The following is a 25,923-nucleotide window of genomic DNA, read 5'->3' as shown; positions in this document are numbered from 1 at the left end:
ACAGGATGTGTTTGAATACACTGGCATAGCTGGACTAGGGTGGTGAAACACTCTGATAAAGTCTTCATTCTAAATTAACTTGTCAAAAAGTTGCTGAATTAAAAATAACAAAAAGCGAAATTCAGTGCTGTAAACATTTGGGCTTTAAGCTCTTTTGCCTCCTGGCTGTTGACCATTGAGTACATCCCATAATAGGAATGAATTGGATCATTTACTTCAATTTCTGTCTGAAAGTGCCTCCATGATACATGACATTGTGAAATAGCTAAATAAAACACTTCTCTGTACTTTTTCTAATACAGAGTTGACCATAGTTCAATGTTTAAACTTCAAACACATGAAAAGACACAAAACCAGAACAACAGTCATGTGGCTCATCACATGGTTACATGACCAGGTGTGATTGACCCTGCAGGTCCCAGCAAACTAAATCAGTGTTTTTACACACTATACATTTTATACTTCATAATCACATTTTTTGACAACAGAAAATGTCCTGTGTCCCACTCCAATTATATTATTTTCTATTATAAAGTCGTTCCCAGTGGTCTTTTAATTATAATTATGCAGTTTTTCTGTAAAATCAAAAATCCTGTCATTTTTAAGACATATATTCTGCACATCGGCAAAAGCTCGTTGGAAACTCGCTTTTGGGTTGTGGGTGGGACTGTTGGTGCAGGAGTTGGCAACGGTTAATTTCCCAGAATGCCTTTGCCTACACTCTTTTCCGCTAACCACAATCCAAAGCTAACATTAGCGTAGAAAGAAAAAGGCGAACAATATCAGAGGTATCTATAGGCACAGTTTAGAATCAGATAGCAGCTCAGACAAGGAAATGAAAATGTACATAAATTTATTTGTCTGCAAGTGGAGGATTTGGAATTGGAGCAGAGAAAATGATAGTTAGGCCCCCCACATCAGTAGTTCCATTCTAAGTTTGTACTTTTTGAAACATCTGGTTTTCATTTGCCTCTGATCCAACATGATTGGAAAAAATAGTCAGAAACAGTTTTAATCTTAAATTCCTTTATATATGTCCTCCATTATGAGAAGAATACTACAAGAACATGTTAAAAATATCAAAAACACGATTTTCATTGGGTGGGTATTTAAATGAAACAAAAATTATCATTCTTTTTCTTTTTCTACAACTACATATTCCTGAGAGCTTCTAGGCACAATTGGGTTGGATTTTGGTGGCACTTTACCTTTTTAATGGAAGTTCTGACTTTTCTTTTCAATGAGAAGTCAATCAGGAGAGCATTAACGGCCGACTCACACCACACACACCAGTTGGGTTGAGTTAATTTGGCCCCAATGCATGGCCCTTTTGGCAGCAATGAGTCCCCCAGGTGCTGCCCCTGGGTTCTGGACATTTGAGCACGCCACTGGAAGGTGTGCCACAGCTCCACTTGAGAATGTGTCAGGCGTGCCTAGAACAATTAACCTCCTTTGGTGCTGTTGGCATGGCCTAACTGGTGTGCTTTTACAGGTAGTAGCTCTACTTTGTTGGGACAAAGTGTTCAAAATCATGTACTGTAGGACGATGTTCTAATGCAATACGTAACAAAGTTGGGACTCCATGAATATCCTGGGGTAATCCTGCGTGGTTCGACTCTGCTGTGTGTTATTACTTCAAACAATGTAGTGCTAGTTAAACATTTGAAAAAAGTATTGAACAAAAAAAAAATAGTATAAAAATAAAATCTTCACTTTATAAAAGAACACCGGTAGTCTGAATGCACTTTTAGCATGAGGCAGTGTCTACCTTCAACACTTTTCAACAAAGTTCCATTAAAACATCCTGTTTGGATCAAACTCAACAGGTGGGTATCTGTAAAAATACTCTGTTTCATGAGATTCAGCTGCACCTCATTCTGACATCCACAGCTGGGTCAATAACTGGAGCTGCTAGCAATTAACATTTTCTCCCTCGTATGTGTGCGGCGGCTCAGATGAAGTGTAAATGTGTGTGTCGTGGGGCTAAGTATGAGTTAATTTTCTTCCAAAGGCAATGAGATGACGGCAAACAAGTTCAACACTGAACAGGGTGAACGTGGGGATAACTACAGCAGGCCGACGGAATAACAAGCAGACTCTAACTCTACATGCACGCACGTTCTCAGCAGGAAGACATTACAGGCATGTAAACAAAGGGTAACAGCAGGCCACACTCGAGTACTAAGTACTCACAAGACATGCACCATTAAAGTTGTTTGTTTACAAAAGAGCAGAGGTATGCTTAATAAAATGTAACGTCTTGGCAGTTTTGGAAAACCAAGACGAGGTCATGGCAAAGGAAGCTGCTTAGCATCCTAACATCCTCATATTCTACAAAAAGACTGTACATTTCATCAAAGACCCACTGATCATTTTTTAATCTATTGTGGTCTTTTATAAGTATTTATGACATTTTTAGCCAAAATACAAAAACCTGTGTTGTTTTCTAGGACATATTTTCTGCAAGAGCGGCATGAGTTCATTAGAAATTCACCTCTGAGATGTGAGTGGGACTGTTGGCATTGAGCAACCCCACCCCCTTTGTTAATGAGAGCTCTCCGTTTACAGCCCCTCAGACCACCAACCTAACATAACAAGTGCAGCCAAAACGGCAAGCAATATTGGAACTGTCCAGCCGTACAGTTTTGATCCAGATTCCAGCTCAGACAGGGAAAACAGACGCGTAAATAGATTTTTTTTGTCTACAAGCGGATGCATCAGAATGGAGCAGAGCTTGTGGCCTGCTAAGCGTATTTTCCACATCCCAATTACACAATTTTAAGCTGAATTTTCTTTATAAATGTCTTCCATCATCAGATAAATGCCCTAAGAACATGTTAAAAAAAACCAAAACAAAATTTTTATCTGAATGGGTGTTTAATGGTAAAGCTATCGCTCATCCACTGTGGGACTTGGTGTTGTTTGTATCTGGTTTTCTGTTCTCTGCAGTTGGATTTACTTAGGGTCTGTTAACACAGTGCAATGTGTTGACTGCACTGAAACCAATCGTTCTTCTAGTTCATGCGTCTGCATCCTTTAACGCTAAAGGATGGAGACGCATCCATTTGGGCCAGTTTCTCTGACCACAACTCTACCCATTTTACCAATTAGAAAAAATATACTTATTTTGTTTTTTCTGGCCACTAAATTTATCAAATTTGGTGTTTAAGTATTTACAACAAACATTTTAAAAGTGTGATAGTTTTCCATATATATTCATTCATTAATCTTCTAAACCCGTTTTGGGTCACAGGGCTGCCGTAGCCTATCCCAGCAGGGGACATCCTGGACAGGTCGCCAGTCTGTTGCAGGGCCACAAATCATACACCCATTCACACCTAGGGGCAATTTAGAGTAACCAATTAACCTATGAAGCATGTTTTTTTGGACGGTGGGAGGAAGCCAGAGTCCCTGGAGAAAACCCACAGATGCGCATTCAGATGACCATTATACATTTTTATTTTTTGAAGCAGCACGTACAATTTCCTTTCAAAATAAAATACACCCTATGTCAAATATGATTCTCCTGATCCAACAGGTTTACTTTCATTAAGAAAAAGACAAAAAAGTCACACATGGTGTTTTCTATCAATATGACATTCAGGCACCTTCATCATGATTTTATTTTTTATTTTTACTATCAAATATAAACATGGCAACAGTGGTGTAGAAACTCTTTTTTTTATGTATTCATGTAAATTACGTACTTTAAGGACATCTCTTAACAGCAACTAAGTACTTTTGTGCAGCAGAAGGCAAGAATGATTTAGTCTGTCCTGACCACATCCATCCATCCATCACGGTCTGGTTTGGAACAGCAACTAAACACGACAGGAACAGACTGCAGAGAAACATCAGATCTGCTGAGAGGATTATTGGTTCCAGCCTTCCCTCAATTCAGGACCTGTACCAGTCCAGGGTCAGGAAACAGGCTGGCAGAATCGCAAAAGACCCCTCTCATCCTGGACACTATCTTTTCAGCCTCGTCCTGTCAGGGCAGCATTTTAGGACAATGTGCACCAAAACCAGTCATCACAAAGAGAGATTCTTCCCCCGAGCCGTCACTCTGATGAACTCTTGACCAGTCCCAGACCCTTTTTGTCTTTACACCTTTTTATACCTTGCTGGTTTGCACAAGAGCCCAAGACACCGAAGCTAAATACCTTGTACATGCACTATACTTGGGCAATAAAGTTGATTCTGATTCAGAGGTTATTCTAATAATAAACCTCTCTGATTGTGCAATAAACCTTTTACCATCATTTTGCCCAGTTATTTGACTTGTTAAACATCTCAAAATAAATAAAAAATGTTTATTCACTGCTATTCACCTGCTATTTTTTTTTCCTTTTTCAAATTGTTGGCATTTGTCTTTAAGGCAAAAGAGCCACCTTAGGAGGGATAAAAGAGCTGCATGTGTCACCAGAACAGGAGGTTGCAGACCCCGGTTCTAGTTCATCTTCTTCCTGTTCTGGACTCTCGCTGCCCAAAACAAATAGAGCCTGGCCACAGATGTGAATGCTTCACTCTCCATATAGTACGTGGCAGAATGCATTCTTTTTGTCAGTTTTTCTACCATCAATAAGAGGAAAACCTCTTCACTGCAATTACAAGCGCAATGGCATACAATGGAAAGTGTTGTGTGTCTTATGTGCAAGAATTTCACATTCAAATGAAAAGTAATCAAAAGGAAAAATGTAATCGGGGCCTTTATGTAGCAAAAAAGTTTGACTGAATTTAAGATCCAACGTGCAACAAAGGAACTATGTGAAGATCTTAATGGATAATTGGGATAGATTGTCCACAATGCAACACAAGTGTGTCATCCAATAGTCAGTATATTCCAGCCTCATATAGTTTTTAACAGCAGCTTTAGTTACCCAAGAAAATCCGTGTTTGCCTCTGGAGTTGTGGACAGTCAGCCTTCCACAAAGCAAGCTGTCATCAAGGAGCCAGCCCCTGATGCTCTGCAGCTCTGGCTTGTCCTCACACATGCAAACACTAGCCTGGCCCTCAGACTGTCACTTAAAGGCGTATCAGGTCTACATCTCATTCTAAGCCCCAATTCCACTCGTCCACAGCAACAAAATCATCTGCCCCTGTCCCTTACAGGCAGTCTGGAACAGTTTTAGTTTAAATAGGTTTGGGAATCTTTTGACACTCATTGATTAGAATAAAACTGCATTAGGTTTAAGCTTTAGATTGAGTGATTATTTAGGCAGTGAGATCTGGTTTTGCAGGCACGTTTTGTTTTGGTCAGCCGACTTTTTAAATATCAGATCACTGAAGTGAACAATGAATTTCCTCCCAGTGTGACACCATTGCCTGTGTGGTTTCTTATAGGCTGTTCCAGTGGTCGGGTAACTTCCTCAGCGCTTCCTGCCAGTCCCCTTCCACCTCCCCCAGCCCATACGGCCGTTCTGCTTCCTGTCCCGTGTGAGACAGGAAACTAGGCCCAGTTGACAGTGACCTCACCCCAGGAAGAACTGTGGGTGGGTGTAGAGTTGTAGCGTCAAACTCTCAGAAATCATATTTTTGTTGCTTTAACCACACAAAAAACACAACCAGGAAGATTACTCTGAGCAATTTTAATGTGTACATGTCCAGCATGGCTTGTTAACACACTCAACTAGAGGTGAACACACAACAAATGTATAAAATCTTACATTTCCTACAGAATAAGAAACACTAAAACCAATCCCAAAATTTATTGGAATGTTAACAAAAATTTGCATCAAGTTTTAAGGAAAAATGCGTAACAATAAAATCAATTTCAGAAAAATCATCAAGACAAGCAGTAACCTCATTTACTGTAATCAGGCCTATTTGCTCTTTCATCTTGTAATTAAGGATATGTGTTTCCCCACACAGTCATTGAACCAAACTGTAGCTGCAAACAGTGAACAAAGACATTTTTTTAAGTAGCTGGCTCAACAGTTTCAGTGTCTGAGGCACAATAAGTGCTGATCTGCTGCACAAAGATAGTGAAAGCCGTTTGTCAGATGTCTTCGGAGTCCGTCCCCGCGGTGAGCGCTCAACTTGGCAGAGTGCTGGTTTGAGATGAGTGGTTTCAGAGTGTGCTGGCTGATGCATTCTGGGAGGAGAGGAGCAACTGTACATCGACAGTCCTTTATGTCTGTCAACTGAAGCACACTTGTCCTGTTCATGAGTTATACATTTTTAATTGTTTTCGGTCTGTAATGAGTCGATTCAGTCTTCTTGGAAGAGTTTTGATTGGATGGACACTCATGGTTATTAGTGCATGGAAACAGCAGGAGGCAAAATGATAGAAACTTTAGCAACCGGGTAAGAATCTCCACCTTCTGAACGAGTGTAGAGATGTTGGGAGAAGTCCTCATTTAAAAAGACAACAAAGGGAAAGACGGCAGGCGGAAACGCTCTGCGTGCATCGTTTACAGAGACACATCCTGAGAGAGATGAAAGCTGAGACAAGCTCAGCACATCTGAGCCTCACCAACACTTGCATCACTGATCCGTACCTCACAATGACAATGAAGATACGTCACGCTATCCAGCATGAAATGTGACTGTCGAGTCTTGTTTCCAAGCCTCAAGAGAAGAAGAAAGGAGTTTTGTTTTTCTAAAGTCCTCTGTCTAGTCTGTTCTCTTTCCTAATGGGGTACTGAGGGAGAAAATGAAGGGAGTGGAAGACAGGAGGCCATTGTTGTTGCTGTTACGACCCCCCCCCCCCCCCCCCCCCCCCCGAGCTTTAAGGGTTGGGCTGAGCATGCAGATGGGTGGAGATGGAGAAAGGCTGGGAGATTTACAGTGGGAGAAGAGGCCTCGCTGATGGAGAGCCGCACTGATTAACTCTGCGTTCATCAATCAACCCTGACGGATTTCTTTCCTGACCTCTCAGCACTTCTCCTCCGCTCGATGTCCGGAGAGAATGAGCGGTACCAACCGAAAAAATCTGCTGAATCACAGAGGATCTATCTCAAAGTGGGGTGGACTCAAGCACATTCAGCCTTTTGTAGTGGTTACTCTGTGTTGTTTGTCCAGAAGACACAGCTTGACAAATAAGATCTTCATTTACTGCTTCCCGTCTTCTGCAGTGAGTCTGCAGTTTCTGAGCTTGTCCAGACACTCGGCTGTCTCATCGATGGGCCAATGGGGAGCAGGATGGGGGAGGACAGTCCACAGTGGAGTAGAAGCGAGTGCTTTTAACACTGATTAGCTCCGGCTTCCTATCTCCATCCACAAACGTCTCAATGACAGAGCAGTGAGTGACACACTGTTTCTTAGCAACATGCAGAGACCGACATCTGATTAATCGAAAGATGTCTGGTGACAGATCGTCTTTGGGTACAATGTCATTTTCATGCTTTAAATCTCAACCAGAAATGCGACATTCTGAATAAAAGTTTCCTAATTCAACCAAACCAATAAGATGTTACTAACAAATGTTCACATTTCTCAACCAAACCCACCCTAAAAGAGCCTGTCCGCTACTGCTTGCTAGTTTCCTGCCTGGTCGGCATGATGTTGAGCCAGCAGAAGAATTTGGGTCACACGAGCTCTCTCTGTTCTTCTTCCCACCCCTCCTAATTCCTGAGATCCAAACTCTGCAAGCTCAGGGAGACGGGGTCAGCTTCCGCCCCCCAGCCCCCCCTCATTTCAGCTGGAAACTCCTTCCACCCTCCCCGTCCACTGCTGTGTAACCTGAGCTTGACCATCTCAGCTGCACCCCCAGCGCTGGCCGAGATAAGCCTTCCGCCCATTCAGGTTTTTAGTTTGAAGTCGAACTTCTATTTGGTTTTGATCCTCAATTTCACTTTAAGGCGTTTATCTAAAAAGCTGCTTGAAGAGAACAACATCTTTGAATTCAAAAAAAGTTTAGTTGAGACACAGATACAGCTCAAAAGAGACCATCCTTTGAACAAAAACTGCACACTGCTTGGGAAAAATCTGCAAAAACAGAAGGCAGTTTGGTTCCTAGGACCTTGTTTTTGATGTAAAAAAATACGCCACAAGCTCCCTGTTCCACTCCATGCTGATACATCCGATAGATCCGTGTACGTCTTGATTTTCCTTGTGTGAGCCGCCATCTGGCTTAAAACTATGACTAGATAGCTCCAATATTTCTCGCCATTTTTTTTCCCAAGGCTAATGTTAGTTTGGGGGTGTAAGGGTAGTGTGTGTGTGTGTGTGTGTGTGTGTGTGTGGGGGGGGGGGGGGGGGTGTTACTCCATGCCAACAGTCCTGCCTGCAACTCGGAGGCAAATTTCTAATGAACTACTTCTGACAGAAACTATGCCCTTAAAAAACTACACAGGTTTTTGATTTAGGCTAAAAATGGTATTGCCAAAAGACCACTGGGAAAGCTTTGAAAATAGATCAAAAGATGATCAGAGTGGGACTTTAAATGGCTAAATGAATTTTTGGATCAGACTCAGTAAAACATTTCAGAAATCAAACGTTCTTTATCAAGAAGAAGCTGTCAGGTGTGCATTTAAACAAAGCAGCGGCTTTGCAAAAAATGATATTGTCTCAAATGCTTTCTGACACGTCGGCTAAATGGTTAATAAAAATGTTTCCGCCTGTTCTTCCTTTGTTCTTGGAGGATGAAAAGGGAGCAGTGAATGTTTTCAGAGTGGGAGTCAAAGGTTTGGGTTAGAGGTCTCATGGGTTAACAGCATTTGCACACACCTGCTGTTTTTGATAAAGAGGATTAGTCTGTGCTCATGCTGGGTTTCATGGGTTTGAGCCCACCCTGGTCCTTATAGTTACCCCATCCTACTAAGACTATAGGTCATCACAAGGGCTTTCTTTACAATAAAAAAAGCAAGATGCCTGTTAAGAATTGCATGGGACATTAGTTGCCCCCTCCTGCAGCTCAAGTTTCACGCCACGCTTTGCCTTTTACTTTCTCGGTTTATGTCGGCGCTCATCTCCTGTGTAATTTCACAGTCAGCTGACTTTCCGCATTAGTTCATCTCCTCTGCAACACAAAGAAAATGTCTTGCTGCTGATGGGAAAAAAGGAAAACTGCTTCCTGTCAACTGGAAGAAAAGTGTTTACCCCTTCAGCCAGGAAGGTCCTAAAATAGTTTGTGTTCTAGAAATGCGGCAGGTAGATCTACGGTGGCAGAGGGGAGCAGAAGATAAGGAGGAAATGCACATCTTTATTAGAACTTCAGCGCCTATCACTTGTTTATCTAAACCTGGTGGAAACTGAACTAGCTGAGAAGCTGAGACCCCAAACTTCTTGTGGTAAAAACACATCACTTTCTGCAAAAGTGAGTTCTGCAAGTTATAAACATTAAAGAAGCCTGAAAGCTGTTTGGTTATTAGTGTAGCGGATAACAAAAACCTAAAAGGTTTTCAGGGTTTCTGTCGGACAAATAACTTTTCTTCAAGAGCAAAAACCTAGAAGTCTTATCTGTGGAGTATTGCAGAGCATGAAGGATGAGATGGTTCATATTTAAAGAGGTACAGGTGTGAAAACCAGGTGAGCCTGGTTCATATGAGTATAGACCCTGTTATTATGTAATGTCGCCATTTAAATCTCTTCCTTCCTGAAAGTTGGCATTCCGAGGCTGTCAGAAATGCTCACTGAAGCCATTTTTCCATCTCAGATATTTAGATATCAGACGACCAAACCCATTAAAATTCTAAACATTTGATTAAATTGTGATGTTGCAAAAACTCACTCCAACATAAGAATATGTCCGATTGGAATTCGAGCTGCAGCAGTGAGAGCAATAGTTGGAGCCAAAGTTTCAGTATTTGTTTGTTAGGTTTTCAATTGAAAACATGCCGTCAACAAGATAGTTGCTTTTGACAGTCGACTCTTGAAAGTGTAAAATCGTAAGCAGATGATGAACAGGTTCCCCTCAGAGGCCAGGTTTCCCAGGCGATGTAATGCATCGCAAGCAAAATTTGGAGAAGTTTCAAAACTATAAATCTGTTTCAATGCTTCAGCTCTGAATACAAGGAAGGGTCAAATCTGCTTCTATACGTTGATGAGATATACCCAGTTCAAAATACTAAAATCCTCAACACTGTAAGATTTTAAGAGTGTTCTTGGGAAAAAAAAACACTTAATTGATCTGTAATGGTCAGAAGATTCCTTTCAAGATCTTTGAGTTTGGCAGATCATTAAAGGATCCGTCATGTTTTAGGAGTCAACCAATCCTTTTCAGGTTTTAGGCCTCCTCCCCGTCTCTGATATAATGTTCTGTGAAGAGAGGAGCCCATACCTGAAGCATGGCGGTCCATCTATAAATTGCTTTTCTATGTGAAATGACATGAGCAGATGTGAAATTTCTCAGACTGGAAAACCCCCCCACTGAGACCAGAGGAAGGTGGAGAAACAAGAGTGAGAATAGAAAACGCTTCCAGGTTTAGAAAAGATAATAATAACAGCAAAACAAAGTCACACAGAATGAACCGAAACAAAAACATGAAAAAAAAAACAATGTGCAAAGTTCTCTCATAAATAGACTGCAGTCACCCTGTTGTAGAGCACCATGGGAGGCAAGAGAGGTTTCTGTGGTGTGTGCCTGTGTGTGAATGTGGACATGGTTGATGCGTGTGGCTGTGTTTCAGTACAGGATCTGCAGGGATCTACTACCACTACAAGCTGCAAGAGCACAGAGCCTTGAGATGGATGGATGGATAACTGGAAAGAGATCCGGATTCAAGAAGAGGAGGTATCCAAAGTCCAGTTCAAGTTCAGAGTCCAGTGGATCCTTTAGTCAGGTGTCAGACCCAGTCCTGCAGCGAGCGCTTGCAGTGCACCAGCAGGCGGGGTGCCCCTTTGCTCTGCAGCGTGTTGATGATGGCGTAGATCAGCCCCAGGATGCACAGCACCAGGACCAGCGGGATGGTCACCATCAGAATGTTCATGGTCCGTTCCTCGCTGTCATCCACCTTCAGCACCACGTCCACTTCGTTCGTGTCCTCTTCACGACCTTCACGATAGTCTTCATCTTTGTCCTTGTCGGAGCCTTTGCCTGGTTTTCTGTCCTCCCCTTCGCGATCCACTTCATGCCGATCTTTGCCTTTGTCACTGTCTTTACCTGCGTCTGGGTTGAATGGCGGCCGGTTAACATCTGGGTATTTACGTCCCGAGTCGGTGTCTTTGTCTGGATTCAAGTCCACACTGCATCCCATGAAGTCTCTGAGGATGGACTTGGGGTAGCCGGGTTCGCTCTTCATACGGTGGTTATCAAACTTCCAGTATTTGGAACCCTTGTAGAAAAAAGTGTACGCTAAAACACAAAATAAGGTGAGATGATCAATGGACGATCACACTTGGTAATAGATTCAAGCACACCCTCAGTTAGAAAGCATTCTGTGTTTCAGCTCACCTCCATCGTCACTGAGAAAGGCTCCCTTAGGAGTAGAGGGCACCGAGGATCCCCAGACACTGATCAGCTTTGGGTATCCCACATCTGCTGAGCGGGACTGCTCATTGAAGCGCCAGTACCTGCCGGCAGCAGAACATCATTACTGTCTGAACAACAGAGAAATTTGCTGAGTAGGGACACCATAGACGTTCTGATTGTCCCTACAGACCTGGAGTGTGGACATTACTCTGTAAGTTCTGTTTGTTCTGTAGAATTCCACAGTTCAAGGGACCTAATGACCTTCTCACTCAAACTAAACGTATCATATCAACCTGGAATTCACATTATAAATGTGGGAATCCACTTTTTCTTGAATCTATCTGAGCCCAAATCTTTGCAAACACTATTTGTAATTGGGTTATTAACCAGTAAATATAAATTAAAATTAATAAAAGTTACGACATGACTAAAAGGAAGAAAGAAGAAGACTGGCCTAAAGCTTAAACTTAATCCACCATCCCTTTTAATGTGATGTTGTAGCTTTTGACCGAGACATCTCTGGTGTTGAAGGTAGTAAAACTCACTGAGATTCGCTTTCTTTTCAATGCTTTTAAAAGTCTTACCGGTCTCCTTGAAAGAGGTAAGTGTAGCCGGATGGCTCCCACCAGACAGCTGTATCTATTCGGTCATAAGGAATATCACGACCAAAATCAACCAACTCCAGTGGATAGCCAGGTTCAAGGTTAGCCTCCCTGAAAATCCAAAACCTGTTTCCTGAAGAGAAAAGAAATAAGAATAAGGATGACTGCTGATCCACAAACCAGGTTTTTCCACTGTCTCATCCACTAAAAGACCTTAAAGGATCAAATACAATCTGTTAGAAATGACGGCAAAAGCGTTATGCAAATTCAGACAGATGTTCACATTCTGACTGGCAAGGAAAAGACTGTGACTGTACATTTTGTGTTATTTGGCACCTCTACATAAGAACAAACGCAGCAACCAAACCTGCCTCCTTTGCACACTTGTAAATTATGAGAATGCTGTAATGATTTGTTGGCAGGCTCTCATACGACATCATTGAGTAAGGATTTGGGGTTTGGCTTGTAATTAGCCATTAGAAGCGGTGGTTCTGGTGTCAGGCTGGGACAGCTGAAGGGAAGGTTTTAGTGTTTTACAGTGTCAGATGAAGGGACTTCATTCCTCCATTACGTCTCCTTTTGGCTGCTATCAGCTTCCTTCCAGCCTCCCACCCATCCACCCACCCCCGGCCCCTCACTCCATGTTTGAAATGAAAGCCCTACACTCAGCATCCGGAGAGAGCTAAGGTTAACACTTTGCTTCCCAGGGTTCTTCAGCTACACAACCCCGATGGAGAATTAAATGACTCATTCTATACTGCTCTCCAAAGCAATAAAAAATATCTTTGACCCAAAGATCTGATTCCTTTATTCCATACACCTTTAGTTTTCCTAGATCTCCATTAAATGATACCTGCACACACAATGAAATGCATTCCTACAGATAATTTAACATTACATGCTTACTTTTACACTCTGTTAATCTCTGGCTCGAGGGATGAGGATACTGCTGTAGTCACCATTAGCCAATTGTAGCTGACCCACCTTGGTAGAAGCAAGCTTGTGAAAGGACTTCTTTTTGTTTCATCACATGGACATAAATAGCCAAAGACAGGAGAGCACAACAGGAAGAGAAACTGACAGTTTGTCAGAAATCAGTTTACTTCCCAACCAATTTACCGTATTTTCTGGACTATAAGTCGCTGCGGAGTATAAATCGCACCAGCCCAAAAATGCATTATAAAGTAGAAAAAAACACATATAAGTCGCACTGGACTACAAGTCGCATTTTGACGGGAAATTTATTTGACAAAATCTGAGACCAACAACTAATAACTTGCACAAACTCATATGACACAATCATGGCAGACTGTTTATCTCATAATTTCACAGTAATTCTTTCTCATACTTATTTATTTATTCCTTTCATGAAGCATCATTGGCTATCTAATACTCTGTTTTCATCCTGTATTTGTAGAAGCAGTTGTCATTTTTATAGCATTTCTGAATCTATGAAATCATTGGAAAATAGAATATTATGTTGTTAGCCTTCAAGATCTTACTGTAAAAAAAAGTTTGCTGATTCTCTGAGTCACTTAACATACTCTTAACACTTAACATACCTCATACATCAAATTGACCCAGGAACATCATCTCTGTTCCTCACAAATGAACATAACAGGAGCGTTAACAATGTATTTATTTCAATTTAGTTCTAATATAAGTCGCTGCGGAGTATAAGTCGCACCCCTTGCCAAACTATGAAAAAAGGGCGACTTATAGTCCGGAAAATACGGTATTTACTTTTAATGTAATCTTGTTTGTATATGTGGTTTTCAACAGACACTGCTGTTACTCTCAGTCCTTGATCCATTTTTCGATACCTATCTGTTTCCTTTACATACCGACTCGATGATTAACCTGTATGAATTTTGGACGATTTTCGAATTAAGAAAAATATCTTATTTTCCTTATTAAAGTCATTGGTGGTGTGGTCTTTTAAATGTCAAAGTACTTCTTTTGAAGGGTCGAACAGCTCTTCCCCTTCCATCTAAACCCCTACTTTTCAAATTTAAAGACATGCCAAAGGGGAATATTAGGGTTCACTCCGATGTGCCAAAAAGCCAGCATTTATCTACATGAAACAAGAAAATGACTACTGTGACTGACGGGTAAAACAAAGCTGACAGCCTCATCTAAAATCCCACTTCATGTTTAGTTTCCTTCTCTATATAATCCTTCCTTCTTTCCTTCTCATTTGGTTTGGCCGGTTATTCACTAATGGCTTCTTGCCAAGTGTCACGCTGAGTGGCGTGCCTATACCAATGACATCATTCTCATTATCAACAGCTGTCCCGAGCTCATGGAGCCAAAAGGCTGAGCTTTTGCTTTTTCATTCAACAACTTCATCTCACGCTGTAAAAGACAAAGGTGCTCTCCGTGACTCTCTGCAGAAATAATGGGCTGTGCTAAAAAAGATTTATTCCCCGCTTGCAGATTTTATTAGGTGCCTCTGCATCCTATACATGCGGGGTTACGTATATCTTTAATATTATCTACAAAAGATGAAAAGAGACCCACAATTGGTCTCAATAGTGCAGTATGATAGCATTTAGACATGAGGTTAGGAAATTGCAATAAAGAAATATTGCTCAGTATAGATTTTTTGCACAAAAAAATCCAGTTGGTGAATAACTTAGTGGCAGAGCATAGGATATATAGGTTTTTATGGTCTATAAATTTATAAAAGGGGGAATACACTGAAAGTAAGAAAAAAAAGTAAAACATTTTATCCTAAGATGGCTTCATTTAATTCTATAGAAACTGGTCACCACTTTGGAAACACACTACTTCTACTACTATAGATGACTTTACTGGAATGAGTGGTATACAATGGCTGCGTCAAGATACGGTCAACATCAAGGTTTAACCCTTTAACCTTTGCAATGATGGCACAAAGCCGCTTTTCTATGCAACAGAATCCGCTGCATTATGTGTAAACACTTCACTACTGTAAAGGTTGGAATATCAGTGCAAAGCTGCCTTTCTCTGCTGTAGAATCTGCTGAAATTGCATCAATTGCACCAATGGTTGAAGAGTTATGGTAGTCGAAAGAATGTAAAGACTGGAGCTAAAGCTCCAGACACGATCACGTTAAAAAGGAGGATACATGCGTTGAGCTTACCTTTAAAGAAGACGAACCTGCCGTCATGCCTTTCATATGCAGCGTCGATGTCACCGGGCAGACCCCTCCAAAAGTGACTGATGGGCATGGGGTAGTTATCGAGAACCCTGTTCCTGCGTACCCTCCAGAACCATCGGCCCTAAGCAAAGAACATTAAAGTTTTCAAGTCCATTTGCAATACTAAGCTGGGATTGCTCTGTAAAGAGAACACAGCAAAGGAAAAAGACATATCTTTATTTGATAAAAGGTGTATTAGTACTTAGTACATTAGCACACTGATGGTGCCACAAGGTGCAAATCTGTGACTACCAGGAGCTATGTGGGATTCAGTGTCTTCCTACCCAAGGACACTTTGACACATGGGCAGCACATCCTCTGATCAGAGGTTGACCACTCAACCTCTGCACCACCACCACTTAAATACTAGATGGCGGATTGTGAAAAGTTAAACCTTGTCTGCACAGGCAGGTACGCTTGCACCGGAAGCCCTTGAAGTAATTTGTAAGTGGTGAGTCAGGGGAGCTTTTTGTGCGCTGGATAATGTAACAGTAAAATGGCCAGTGCTGCTTATTTCTGAAGAGCACATCTTGTTTCGTCCTTCACGCAGGACATGCTGGCAGACAGAACGGCGCTGCAAAGCGGACCGGTGTGGAAATGTTCAGAGCAGAGAGCAAAGCAAGGGGACTGAGTTTATGTGGTCTGACATGAGCAAAGTGAATGAGAGCTGAATTGTCCATATTTGTCCTGACCAGACCGCAGCAGATCTGAGAGTGAGAGTCTGACTTTTAAAAGCAGCTTTGATTTTTTTATTCACTCGTCTCTCTTGCAAAACACAAAAAAAAGAGTCAGGAAGCTTTCTTCAAGATGACAACTTCTTTATTCTTTTGATAGACAGGACTGCACTAACAAACTTCACACACCTAAAATAGTTTTACTCTGCAAAATATTAGAGCAACATCTGCCAGAATTTACTTTAAGTCCTGTCATGAGGTTATAATTGTTTTGAGATTTTAAATAAAGTATGCAACTTTTATCTTTTTTTTTCGAGTCTGCCATTTATGGAGACATTTTGATTCTTTACATGATATGGTTGTTTTTATAAACATAAATTATAGTTTTTGTTAAGAACAAAAAGTATGAACCACATTATTAATAGGGGGTTTGTCCGGGGGCTTGTCCGGGACATATCAGAAATGTTAGGTTTCAACTGCAACTGCACTTAGAATAAACAAAATCATCTTAGCAGTTTGTTGTCATCAAAGTGCAAAGAATAAATAATTGGCTGTCCAGTCAGAACTTCAGTATGAATTATGCCTTCAGTGTTTCAGCTGTCTGGGTTTTGTATATGTTTTTGTGAATGCTTGTAAATGAGTTGAGTGGACTTTTTGGCCTCTGGGGATATGGATATGTTACTTGTCTTTTTGGGGATGATTTGTAATCATTTCTATGGATACATTGACTCTGTGTTTCAATGAGCCACATTAGCTGAAATAGTTTGTATTGTGGAGTTGCCTTTTTTGTGCTTGGTAACTCATGATTGCTGCAAGGTAATTTCTGGCAACATCTACTTTGTTTTTCATTTGGAACTTTTTTATTTTCATTTTTCCCAATTCAACTGACAACTTTGGAGGTCAGTTAAAAGACCCACCCCAATGAAAAATGTGTTTTTACCATGTTCCGGTAAAATTTTTCTCATGATGGAGGACATAAATACAACAGTTTAAGCTTAAAACTGTGAGTATTGCTTTATTCAAATCAATTTTTGCTGCACTGGTAATGTTAGGTTGGGGCTGTAAGCTAGCAGGAGGTAGTGTAAACAAAATGATCATGGGAAATCAGTGGAGGCTTACTTCCATACCAACAGCCCACAACTCAGAGGCAACTTTTTAATGAACTACTGTCGCACTGCAGAAACTATGTTGTAGAAAATAACACGTTTTTTTAATTTTGCCTAAAAACGGCATAGTCTTAATAAGACCACTAGGGATTTTACAATTAATCGAAAGAAAATTGGAGTGGGTCTTTAAGATTACCTAAAGATCCCCCTTAATTTAAGTTCATCTTCATGTCTTGGCTCGTTTATTAACATCTTCATTTTCTTACTTTTTGTGGTCAATCTCTTACAAACTTAGTTACAAACTTGGCTGGACATTGTAGATTCTGTGTAAATGAAGGTCTACCCTAATGCATGCAAAAGGAAACTGCTTTGTTTGTTGTTGGCTTCCTGTTGCTGCGGTGACTCTGATGTTTGAACACATTGATGCAAACTAGAAATGTTTCTTAACTTGGGATGGAGTCTGGGAGGTACTGACAGAGATGAAACCCTGTGGCTCATTTCCAGGCAGCTGGATGTCGAGTCCTGTAAGTGCTGCTGGGCGTTACAAACACCTACACTCCAAGATACGAGTGCAAAAGAAGAAAACACCTACTTTGCTCCTGGACATTCCAGCTTTACAAATCCACTCACTATACACATCATTATTCACCTCTGAATACTACATGGACTATCTCCAAGATAAACGAGCACACACACAAAAACACTGAACAAAATGTCCAAAGTCTTAAGGTCCTATCTGAAAGCTCCCTTGCAATACGTACACTGACAGGTAAAATGTTGTTAAACCAATTATTGAAAACACAAAGCAGATGTTTAATGACCAATAGGGGAAAGTTTGGATTCCATAACATCTAAAATACCTCAATTTTCTAGAAAGAATAAAACCCAGCTTTGGAAAAAATGAGTGGTTTATATTCTGACAGGTTTCTTGGACAAATCTCTTAAAGCTAGAGGCTAAGATAACAGCTCACTGCTACTTAGTGTCTTTTGAATGTTTTGTGTGAGTCCAGGGGCTTTTTAAGAGACACACCTGCCTGATTCTTTCCCCCTTTTAATAGCCTTCAAACTCATAAAGGAACACCGGCTCCTTTGGTTAACAATCCACAGGTTCCTAATTGAAAACAGACCATTTTCTTGCCACACACGCCTTTTGTCTTAAACTGATTCATTACAAATGACTTATAGATCCAGTTGACTGAATTTCAAGCACTGAAGAAGCTACATGGCTAAAGTCTAGGAGTATGACTAAAGGGAGAACCATCTCTTCTTTCTGGTCCACATGCTTACCTTGAAGACAAACATCTCTCCCCGCAGCACAGCAACTGTGTCAAAGTTGCCTTCACAGATATTGGGCCCGTAAGTGTCTGGTCTGTCGGTGGTCCTAGGGCGGTCAGGGTGGCGAGGGGTTGGTGGAAAAGGCCTGTGATCTGGACGGCGGGGTGTCACTGTTGGCAGGGCCTTGGTGGGACCACCGCCTCGTGGACCTTCAGAGAAGCAGAAGAGGTTGTGTGAGTGTAGAAGAGGCAGCTGTCATCTCTTTATCTGACAGGCAGGATGATGATTTCCAGATGGAGGCGCTCTTAGCTAAAGTCTGCAACACGGAATCTGTCAATCAAATGTTTTGAATGTTGGATGAGGAGCTCAGCAGGCTCCACCTACTTTTGTTAGTTATTCAAGTTCATAAATTGTATAACGTGCAATACAGAAACAATGATGAAAACATACCTAACACAAAGTAGCCGTAATTGTCAAATATTCACAAAAACTTTAAGAAAGTACTGTAATGCAAAGCTAAACTGAAATCTTTTTTTTACAATATGTAGGTGAGAAATGGTGCAAGAAAACCTACTTTAAATGCTAAAACTACTACTATATGCTAAATAAATCTTGATAAGAAATGGCACAAAATCTCCAAAAATAAGCAACAAATGCAGTCAGGCTAAATATGTATAAAACACCTAAATATGGTAACAAATAAATATATTAACAAACAATGAAGCAGAAAAAGCTGGTAATACTGAATTCTTGCATCAAAAAACAGAAGAAGAAAACAACTTTTAAGGGTGTGAATGTGTTCTTACCTCACAAGCCCCTAACGGTTTGAATTAAGGCAGAGACAGACACTCAAGAAAAAAAGGAGCAAGAGCTTTCAGGACAAAACTAATACCATAAATCCGTTGTATGCCTTGCAGGTCATCATCAGGAAGCTGGAAGTTCTCAGTCTCCATCCACTGGTAGAAAGGGGCCATGATGGCCAAGGGGTTGTTGGAGTGCTCCAAACCAAGGGCATGGCCCAGCTCATGCACGGCCACCAAGAAGAGGTCATTACCTGGTGAAACAGATAAACAAGTGTGTGTGTTGGGGGGTTATCAGTGGTTGAAGAACTTTATTTTCAAAAATGAATACATGAAATTAAGATTCAATGTAAAAAACTAAACTAAGGCAGTTTTTCGTTGTTGCTCAATTTCGCAAAAGAAATTGGTAATGACTTTAACAAATTAATCCTTAAAATCAGGGCTGTCCCAGGCGACAGGAAATAATGCTTCTGTTTATTTTTTGAAAGACTTAAAAAAAAGAATTACATAAAAAAATCACACAAAATCACATTCATTACATCTGACACAAACAAATTGAGCTTTCATTGGTCAATGAAAAAGTTGTGACCATTGCACCAGCTTCCTTCCTCTTGGCACCAACCACAGAACAGCAGGTTAACGTTTCCTCAGGAGTTCCTGCAGTTTAGCCTCTGGAGTGAAGCCATCAAGCAGAGGGGCATTTCCCCTCCATCAATACTTCTTTGTTGTCTTTCACCCAGAATGCGGCCTCAGTGAACTGTGACCTAGCAAGCCATTTTCCCTAATGAGACATGCTGATTGGTCAGAATTTGTGCCGATGACATCATGTTTTGGGGGGTTGCAGTGACGTCACTGCTGTGCATGCAGACAAAGGTGAAATGCTTGGCATGTCTGTCTTCGTCCATCTCTTCATTTCCTCACTCAAACAAGGATTTGTCCATTTCCTTGTAACTTTATCCCCATCGGTGACATGCTGAGCCGCAGCTCGAACTCAAGAGAGCACAGCAAGTTTGCCAAAGATGCATGAAGAAAGGATGAGCAGATAAAGAGGTCTTTGTGATGTAACCGTGACAACCGCTTGGTGAGACAAAGAAAAGCAGGAAAAATGTGCAAGTTAGTACAGTTAGTTCAGCCAACTTGTTGTCTAGCTTTGTCTTTCTCTGTAACAAAACACTTTATTCACCTTTAATAACGACAATCCCAGAAAAGAAATGGCACCTAGACAACCAAACATCCTTTAGAGAATTTGCTTGGTGCATTGCCAGTAAAAAAAAAAAAAAAAAAAAAAATGGCTTTAGTGTCATCTGAGCACAAAAAAAGTAATTTTTTTGCAGGTTTTTATCCAGAAAAAATTTCCCTGAGGGCTCAGACTAAATTAGAAAATCTCCTCTAAACCAGAAAAGCAGATTCATCACATTATGTCTCACAAAATTAAACAATGTTTGATCTGGGGGACTGTCTCAAACCGAGACGGACTTTGTCTTTCTGTGGTTTTTTCAACATATCACTAAATGGGTTTTCACTTGCATTAAATTGGCTGAAGCTCATTTAGCTTCAAGGACAAAGAAAGTCATGAACATCGTAACTTTAACTTATATTCATGACTAGAAAACTTCTCAAGAACTGTTTTCCTGCCAGTTACGGGTGCTGGCTGCACCACAGAGTCATTTTAAAAAAAAAAAAAAAACATTTGCAAACTGGACATTGCAAAAACTATTTCTACAAACGAGCAGTGGATCAAGAAGCACGTGCGTCCTGACAAAATGTCATCAGAATCTTCAAAGAAGTTGCAAATCCCCTGATAGCAGTTATATGAAGTTTGACTAATAAGACATGTTTCGGACGAACCCAAACTGGGATTAGGCTGTAATTTACTTGCACATTGCTTTAAAGCTGTTTAAGTAGCATGGAGGAAAAAGAGGACCAGTCTAGAGCTCCAGTAAGTGGGAACATTCTCCCACTTACTGAGGCATTCCCTGTGATCTGTCCTCAAACACATCCCACACACCCCACTTAGCTGTGTGGCTCTGTGATGTGAGCGTAGATAACAGGGCAGGAAAGCCCGCCGCTGCAAAAAAAAATCCTCATTTTGTCAGAGGGATTAATGAGAGCACTGGAAGAAATCTTTGTCACTTGTGTTTGAGATTCATTTCATTTAAAACATTCGTGTCGGGACTGGAAACAGGATTTAGCTTCATATAAAAGAAAGCATGAAAGTTGAGCATGAATAAATGAGTCCTGGCAGAGATTTAAGTCTTTAGAGGAGCAGGGGCTTCTGTGTTTGTGCACAAACACAGCAGGATCATTAGAAGTTAGAGGAGGGTTGGGTAAAAGACAACAATATACGATCAAAAAAACTGCTCACTTGTCTTAGCAAGAATTCTTAATTTAGGATCTTTAAACCAGACAACAAGACCAAGTTTAACTATTAAAATGTACATTTGTTTGTTTTTGAAGAGGTATCTGTATGTTTTCAATAAAATATAATTGTTATAGTTTATTAAGAAAAACACAAGAAATGTGTGAAGGAGAAACACATCAGACGTGTAAAGGCAGACACATTTCCATAATTGATGCCTTAGTCAAGTCTACCATACAGGGACTGACCCGTACGGGTTTTTTTGGTTGTCTTGGTCTGTGGAGGACTGTAGAGACGAGACGCATCTTAAAGGTTGCAGAGTATAGGGCAGTATTATTTATTGACTGCATACAAATGCCGTACACACGAGGTGTTCAGGTGAGTGAGTTCCCCGTAGGAGATCCACTTATACTACACTCTAATTTCCTCATTTCTAACATTCAGGCTGCATGCAAGGAATTCATTATTTCTTAGAAACAAATTTTTTTTTACACATGTCAGGTCTCGGGCTCCATAAAAAAAAAAAAAAAAGTAAATAAACAAGAAAATTATTCTGACCAACAGGCTGTTATTGTGCACTATGACCCTCAGTGTGAATGACGCATAATCGGAATTCTGGCTGAAAATGTTACGGTTGTGGCTTTGCAGCAGCAGAATGTGTAATGCACATCGATTCAAACGCACACATCTTTACCCTTTGTTTGTCCACTTCCTTTCTCTATCAAATCAGTGTTGGAGTTCATTCAATTTCTATGCTTCAGAAATGGTCCTGTAGTTGTCCTTGGTGAAACATTCACTAAAGTTTTTGGTGCAAAACCACAACGTTTACGCCACCATCATTTAAAAAAAAAAACTTTTATTTTGAAAGCGTAGTGGAAGGTTATATTGATGGCTGGAACTTGTTTCCTGTGTATCTCCAGCTATGGCTTGCCAGGTCGATGTGGAGATAATGGAAAATTAGAACTCAAACCAAATGTGAGCATTGAGTCACACCAGCCTTTGGCTTGTTTGGCGTCTTTAGCATGAATTGTTAGACTGACACTGCTGTTCTGAGCTGCTGCTGCTGCTTTGGTGTGCATTGGGCGGTAACAAACGCTCTGGTGACACATTGACCATCCCATCATTACAAGAAAAACGTGTTTGTGTTTACCTTGTACATTCTGGTTCCCTATGGTCCACGGCTCATCCGAGTCAAAATGTGTGTCCCCACCCATCCCAGGTCCAGGAAAGTAGGCGTGAGCTAGGAAGCCCCCCTCCCCATCAAACGGGGAGCTGTCTCCATGAAACCCTGACGCAAAGAAGATCATGATGTCGGGCTCCTTGCGGCGTCCATATTTGATTTCCTGGTAGGGGATTTCATCAAAGGTGAGTGGCGTGACCCTCTCCCAGACTTTGAAGGCCCGCCGGATGGCCTCGAAAGATTCATACTCCCCAATTTTGGGAGTGTAGTTCTGAATGCTGAGGGAACAAAGGGGAGAAGAAACATCAAAGGCCAGCGACACTTATCAGTAAGAGGCAACTATTTTTCATTTTCAAGCTGTTTGAAACTTGAGACAAAAGTTCATTGACATTCTTCACATGATATGGTTGTTTTTTATAAACATAAATAGTAGTTTTCATCCAGAACAAAGTGTGAGCTTCTTGGTGCTCTGCAGGTCTGCTGCAGGGGGCTTTTTCTATTTTTGTTACCTGTAAGTGAGATGGCTCTTAGTCCATTTATGTCCAGTGAGTGCGTAGCGTTTCCGCCGAACATTGGTTTTGATCTGCCCTCCAAACTTGTCAGGCACACCACAGCGAGGTCTCTTCATGGCGCTGAAAGAGTTGAAAGAAGTGAGGAGTTAGCTAGTGTCTGTTTGAGAGGGTGAAGCCCCCCAGGAGAAGAGAAGACGAGGGGAGGGGGATGATGTTACAAGTGCTGCTATGTCCCGTGAAGCCGAGCTAGAGAAATTCTTCCAAGCATTCCTTTTGGAAGAAAAGTCCGACCAAACTCAATCTTTGCTTTTAGATCTACTCGTCTTTTCACACTTCACTGCCTTTCTATAAGCTATAAAATATTAATTTGGTGAAAGTTTGCAGTGGTCTGCTCACATTTTTAACAACTGACCTGATGGTTTGAGGGTCCATCTGCCCGGTGACCTGCAGGCCGTAGAAGCGCTGCATGTCGCTGACGGCGTCGGACAGAATCTGAGAGGATCGCATGGTCGACATCTGTCTGCTGGCCTGAGGCAGGTAACCGTACATCCTCAACCACGACTGGAGACATGGGGAGAAAACAGCAAGGAATCAAATGATCGTTGTGCAGAGTTAGAGTGGATATTAACACACACACAATCAGCCTTCAATTGGACTCCACATTTACTCATGTTTGTGAAATCAAGTGTCATATTGATCCAAATATGCACAAAACTTTGATTTTGGTTTGAAATATCTCATAAATATTCATGTCATCCAATGCAGGGTGTAGATTTGTTTAAGGCAGTTTGCCTGCAGCCACAAAGGAAAAAAAACTGAACTCCCACCTGGGATTAGAAATATATATATGTAAGAGATATGTAAGAGACTGATGCACCACCTTCATGGCCTCTATTCCTCCTGACATTCATTCACAAAACTGTAGAGGATCCAATAGGAACACACTGACAAAGACATAAACAGCATGTAAAGACATCAGCTTCCTCAATTTAAATCAAAACCAAAATAAGATGCAATTTTTGGACATTGCAGCTTTTTTCAAATGATATTTTGATAGTTTACTTCACTGCTGACAAGATCAGTAAATAACAAAAACATTTTAAAGGTTGGTGATCGTTGAATGAAGTCTAGAGGCTAAACTAGGAAACTTCTGACACCAACGATAGTTGCTAAGCTTTAGTCACATGCATCTGGACAGGGGATGACCTGCACGGGCGCTGCAGGTTTTTGGGTTGTCCAGGCCTGTGGAGGGTCATAGAGAGGAGCGACTGCATCTTAAGGGGAGCTCAGGTGTATCTTGCAGTTCTTTTGAGGCTCGTACAGCCACTTCAAGGGAGACCATCAAAAATGGAACGTACCTTTTTGTGTGAGTGGTAAGTGTATTTTTAACCCTTGTGCCATCTTAGATGACCCCACCCTTACATTGACGTGTTCTTTCTACCATGACAAAGGTGGATAAAGGTGGAAAGATTTCATGTAATCCATGGACACCAGGGAAGATAGATAGATAGATGACTTTATTAATCCCACAATGGGGAAATTTCATTTATCTGTGGCAGCAACACGACATTCAGAAATAATCTATATAATATAACATCAATAAAGGACATCACAAATTACATTTATATTAGATAATTAAAAATATTACTAAAATTATTATGAAAAATTATTATCAAAAATGAGATTCTTATTAAATAAAGAAATAAATATTAAATAAATACAGCTGCAAAAGTGTAAAAAAACATGCGGTCTGCAAAACATGTAAACTGTAAAAAAAACATTACAAATTTTTTCAAAATACAGAAATAACTAATGAAGTTCACACCAAGAACAAAAACAAACAACTGTTCAGGAACAAAAAACAATTTAAAATTGAAAAACAACTACAACAAAAGTAAATGAATCAATGACTAAACTAAACAGAAAAACACCCCTGGGACTGTGGAGTGTCACTTTGACACGGTGTTGTACAGTCTGATGGCTGTGGGGAGGAATGACCTGCGGTAGCGCTCCTTCTTACACTGAGGGTGCAACAGTCTTGTGCTGAAGGAGCTGGTCAGCGCCTCTACAGTTTTGTGCAGGGGGTGGGAGGGGTTATCCATGATGGATGTCAGCTTAGCTAACATCCTCCTGTCCGCCACCTCCTCGATGGACTCAAGTGTGCAGCCCAGGACAGAGCCGGCCCTCCTAACCAGTTTGTTAAGCGATAAGATCACAAATCATTGAAGAAAGAAGGTTCAGAGCACTGTCTAGTGGGTCTAGATGACCCAACTGCCAATGTTAACGTGCCAAAGATAGCACAAGGGTTATCAGGGGTTGACATAGCCCAGAAATTTGCACTGGCCCACAGGGCCAGTAGTTTTTGAAACTTACTGGCCCTGCCTGAAAGTTACTGGCCCGACACCGCGCATAGCGGGACCCGCCGCTCCGCAGGTGCTTGCATCTTTAGGGGGGTCCGGGGGCATGCCCCCCCGGAAACTTTTAATATGGTGCAATTTGGTGCATTCTGGTGACATCACTTATTTCTACACTTTTCAATGACTGAAAATAGAACATATCAAACTTAAATCTGCTCTAGTCTGTTTCAGATGTTTTGAAGAGAGCACTGCAGTGTAGTAGGTAACACTAGTTCAGAAGTTTTCATGGTGCTTCTAACGGCAAATATCGCAATAAATCATAAACCTTAAATGTGTTAAAACAATCTAATGGCAGCTTGAACCATTTAACGAATCAAATAAATCCCTTAATGCATTTGACCAATCGGATGGACGCCTTCACATTGTTGACCAATCAGATGGAGCCCTGTTATGTTAGATCAGGGGTCGGGAACCTATGGCTCGCGAGCCATATATGGCTCTTTTGATGGTCACATGTGGCTCGC

General features: G+C 41.1%; 1 protein-coding gene across 1 annotated transcript in view; it reads right to left on the bottom strand.

Annotated features, from left to right (window-relative positions):
* Positions 1-10,358: 10,358 nt before the first annotated feature.
* Positions 10,359-25,923, bottom strand: part of mmp15 (matrix metallopeptidase 15) — a 30,787-nt gene continuing 15,222 nt past the window's right edge. The window contains 9 exon segments of the mRNA NM_001104883.2: positions 10,359-11,236; positions 11,336-11,454; positions 11,938-12,088; positions 15,080-15,218; positions 18,204-18,400; positions 19,084-19,245; positions 22,501-22,808; positions 23,040-23,162; positions 23,455-23,603. Of these exon segments, the coding sequence (NP_001098353.1) occupies positions 10,728-11,236; positions 11,336-11,454; positions 11,938-12,088; positions 15,080-15,218; positions 18,204-18,400; positions 19,084-19,245; positions 22,501-22,808; positions 23,040-23,162; positions 23,455-23,603 (1,857 nt within the window). The 3' untranslated portion in view covers positions 10,359-10,727.

The sequence above is a fragment of the Oryzias latipes genome, chromosome 3 (genome assembly GCF_002234675.1).
Source record: "Oryzias latipes chromosome 3, ASM223467v1".
In the NCBI taxonomy this organism is placed as follows: domain Eukaryota; kingdom Metazoa; phylum Chordata; class Actinopteri; order Beloniformes; family Adrianichthyidae; genus Oryzias; species Oryzias latipes.
The sequence above is the reverse complement of the archived record's forward strand: the minus strand, read 5'-3'. Positions and strand labels throughout refer to the sequence as shown.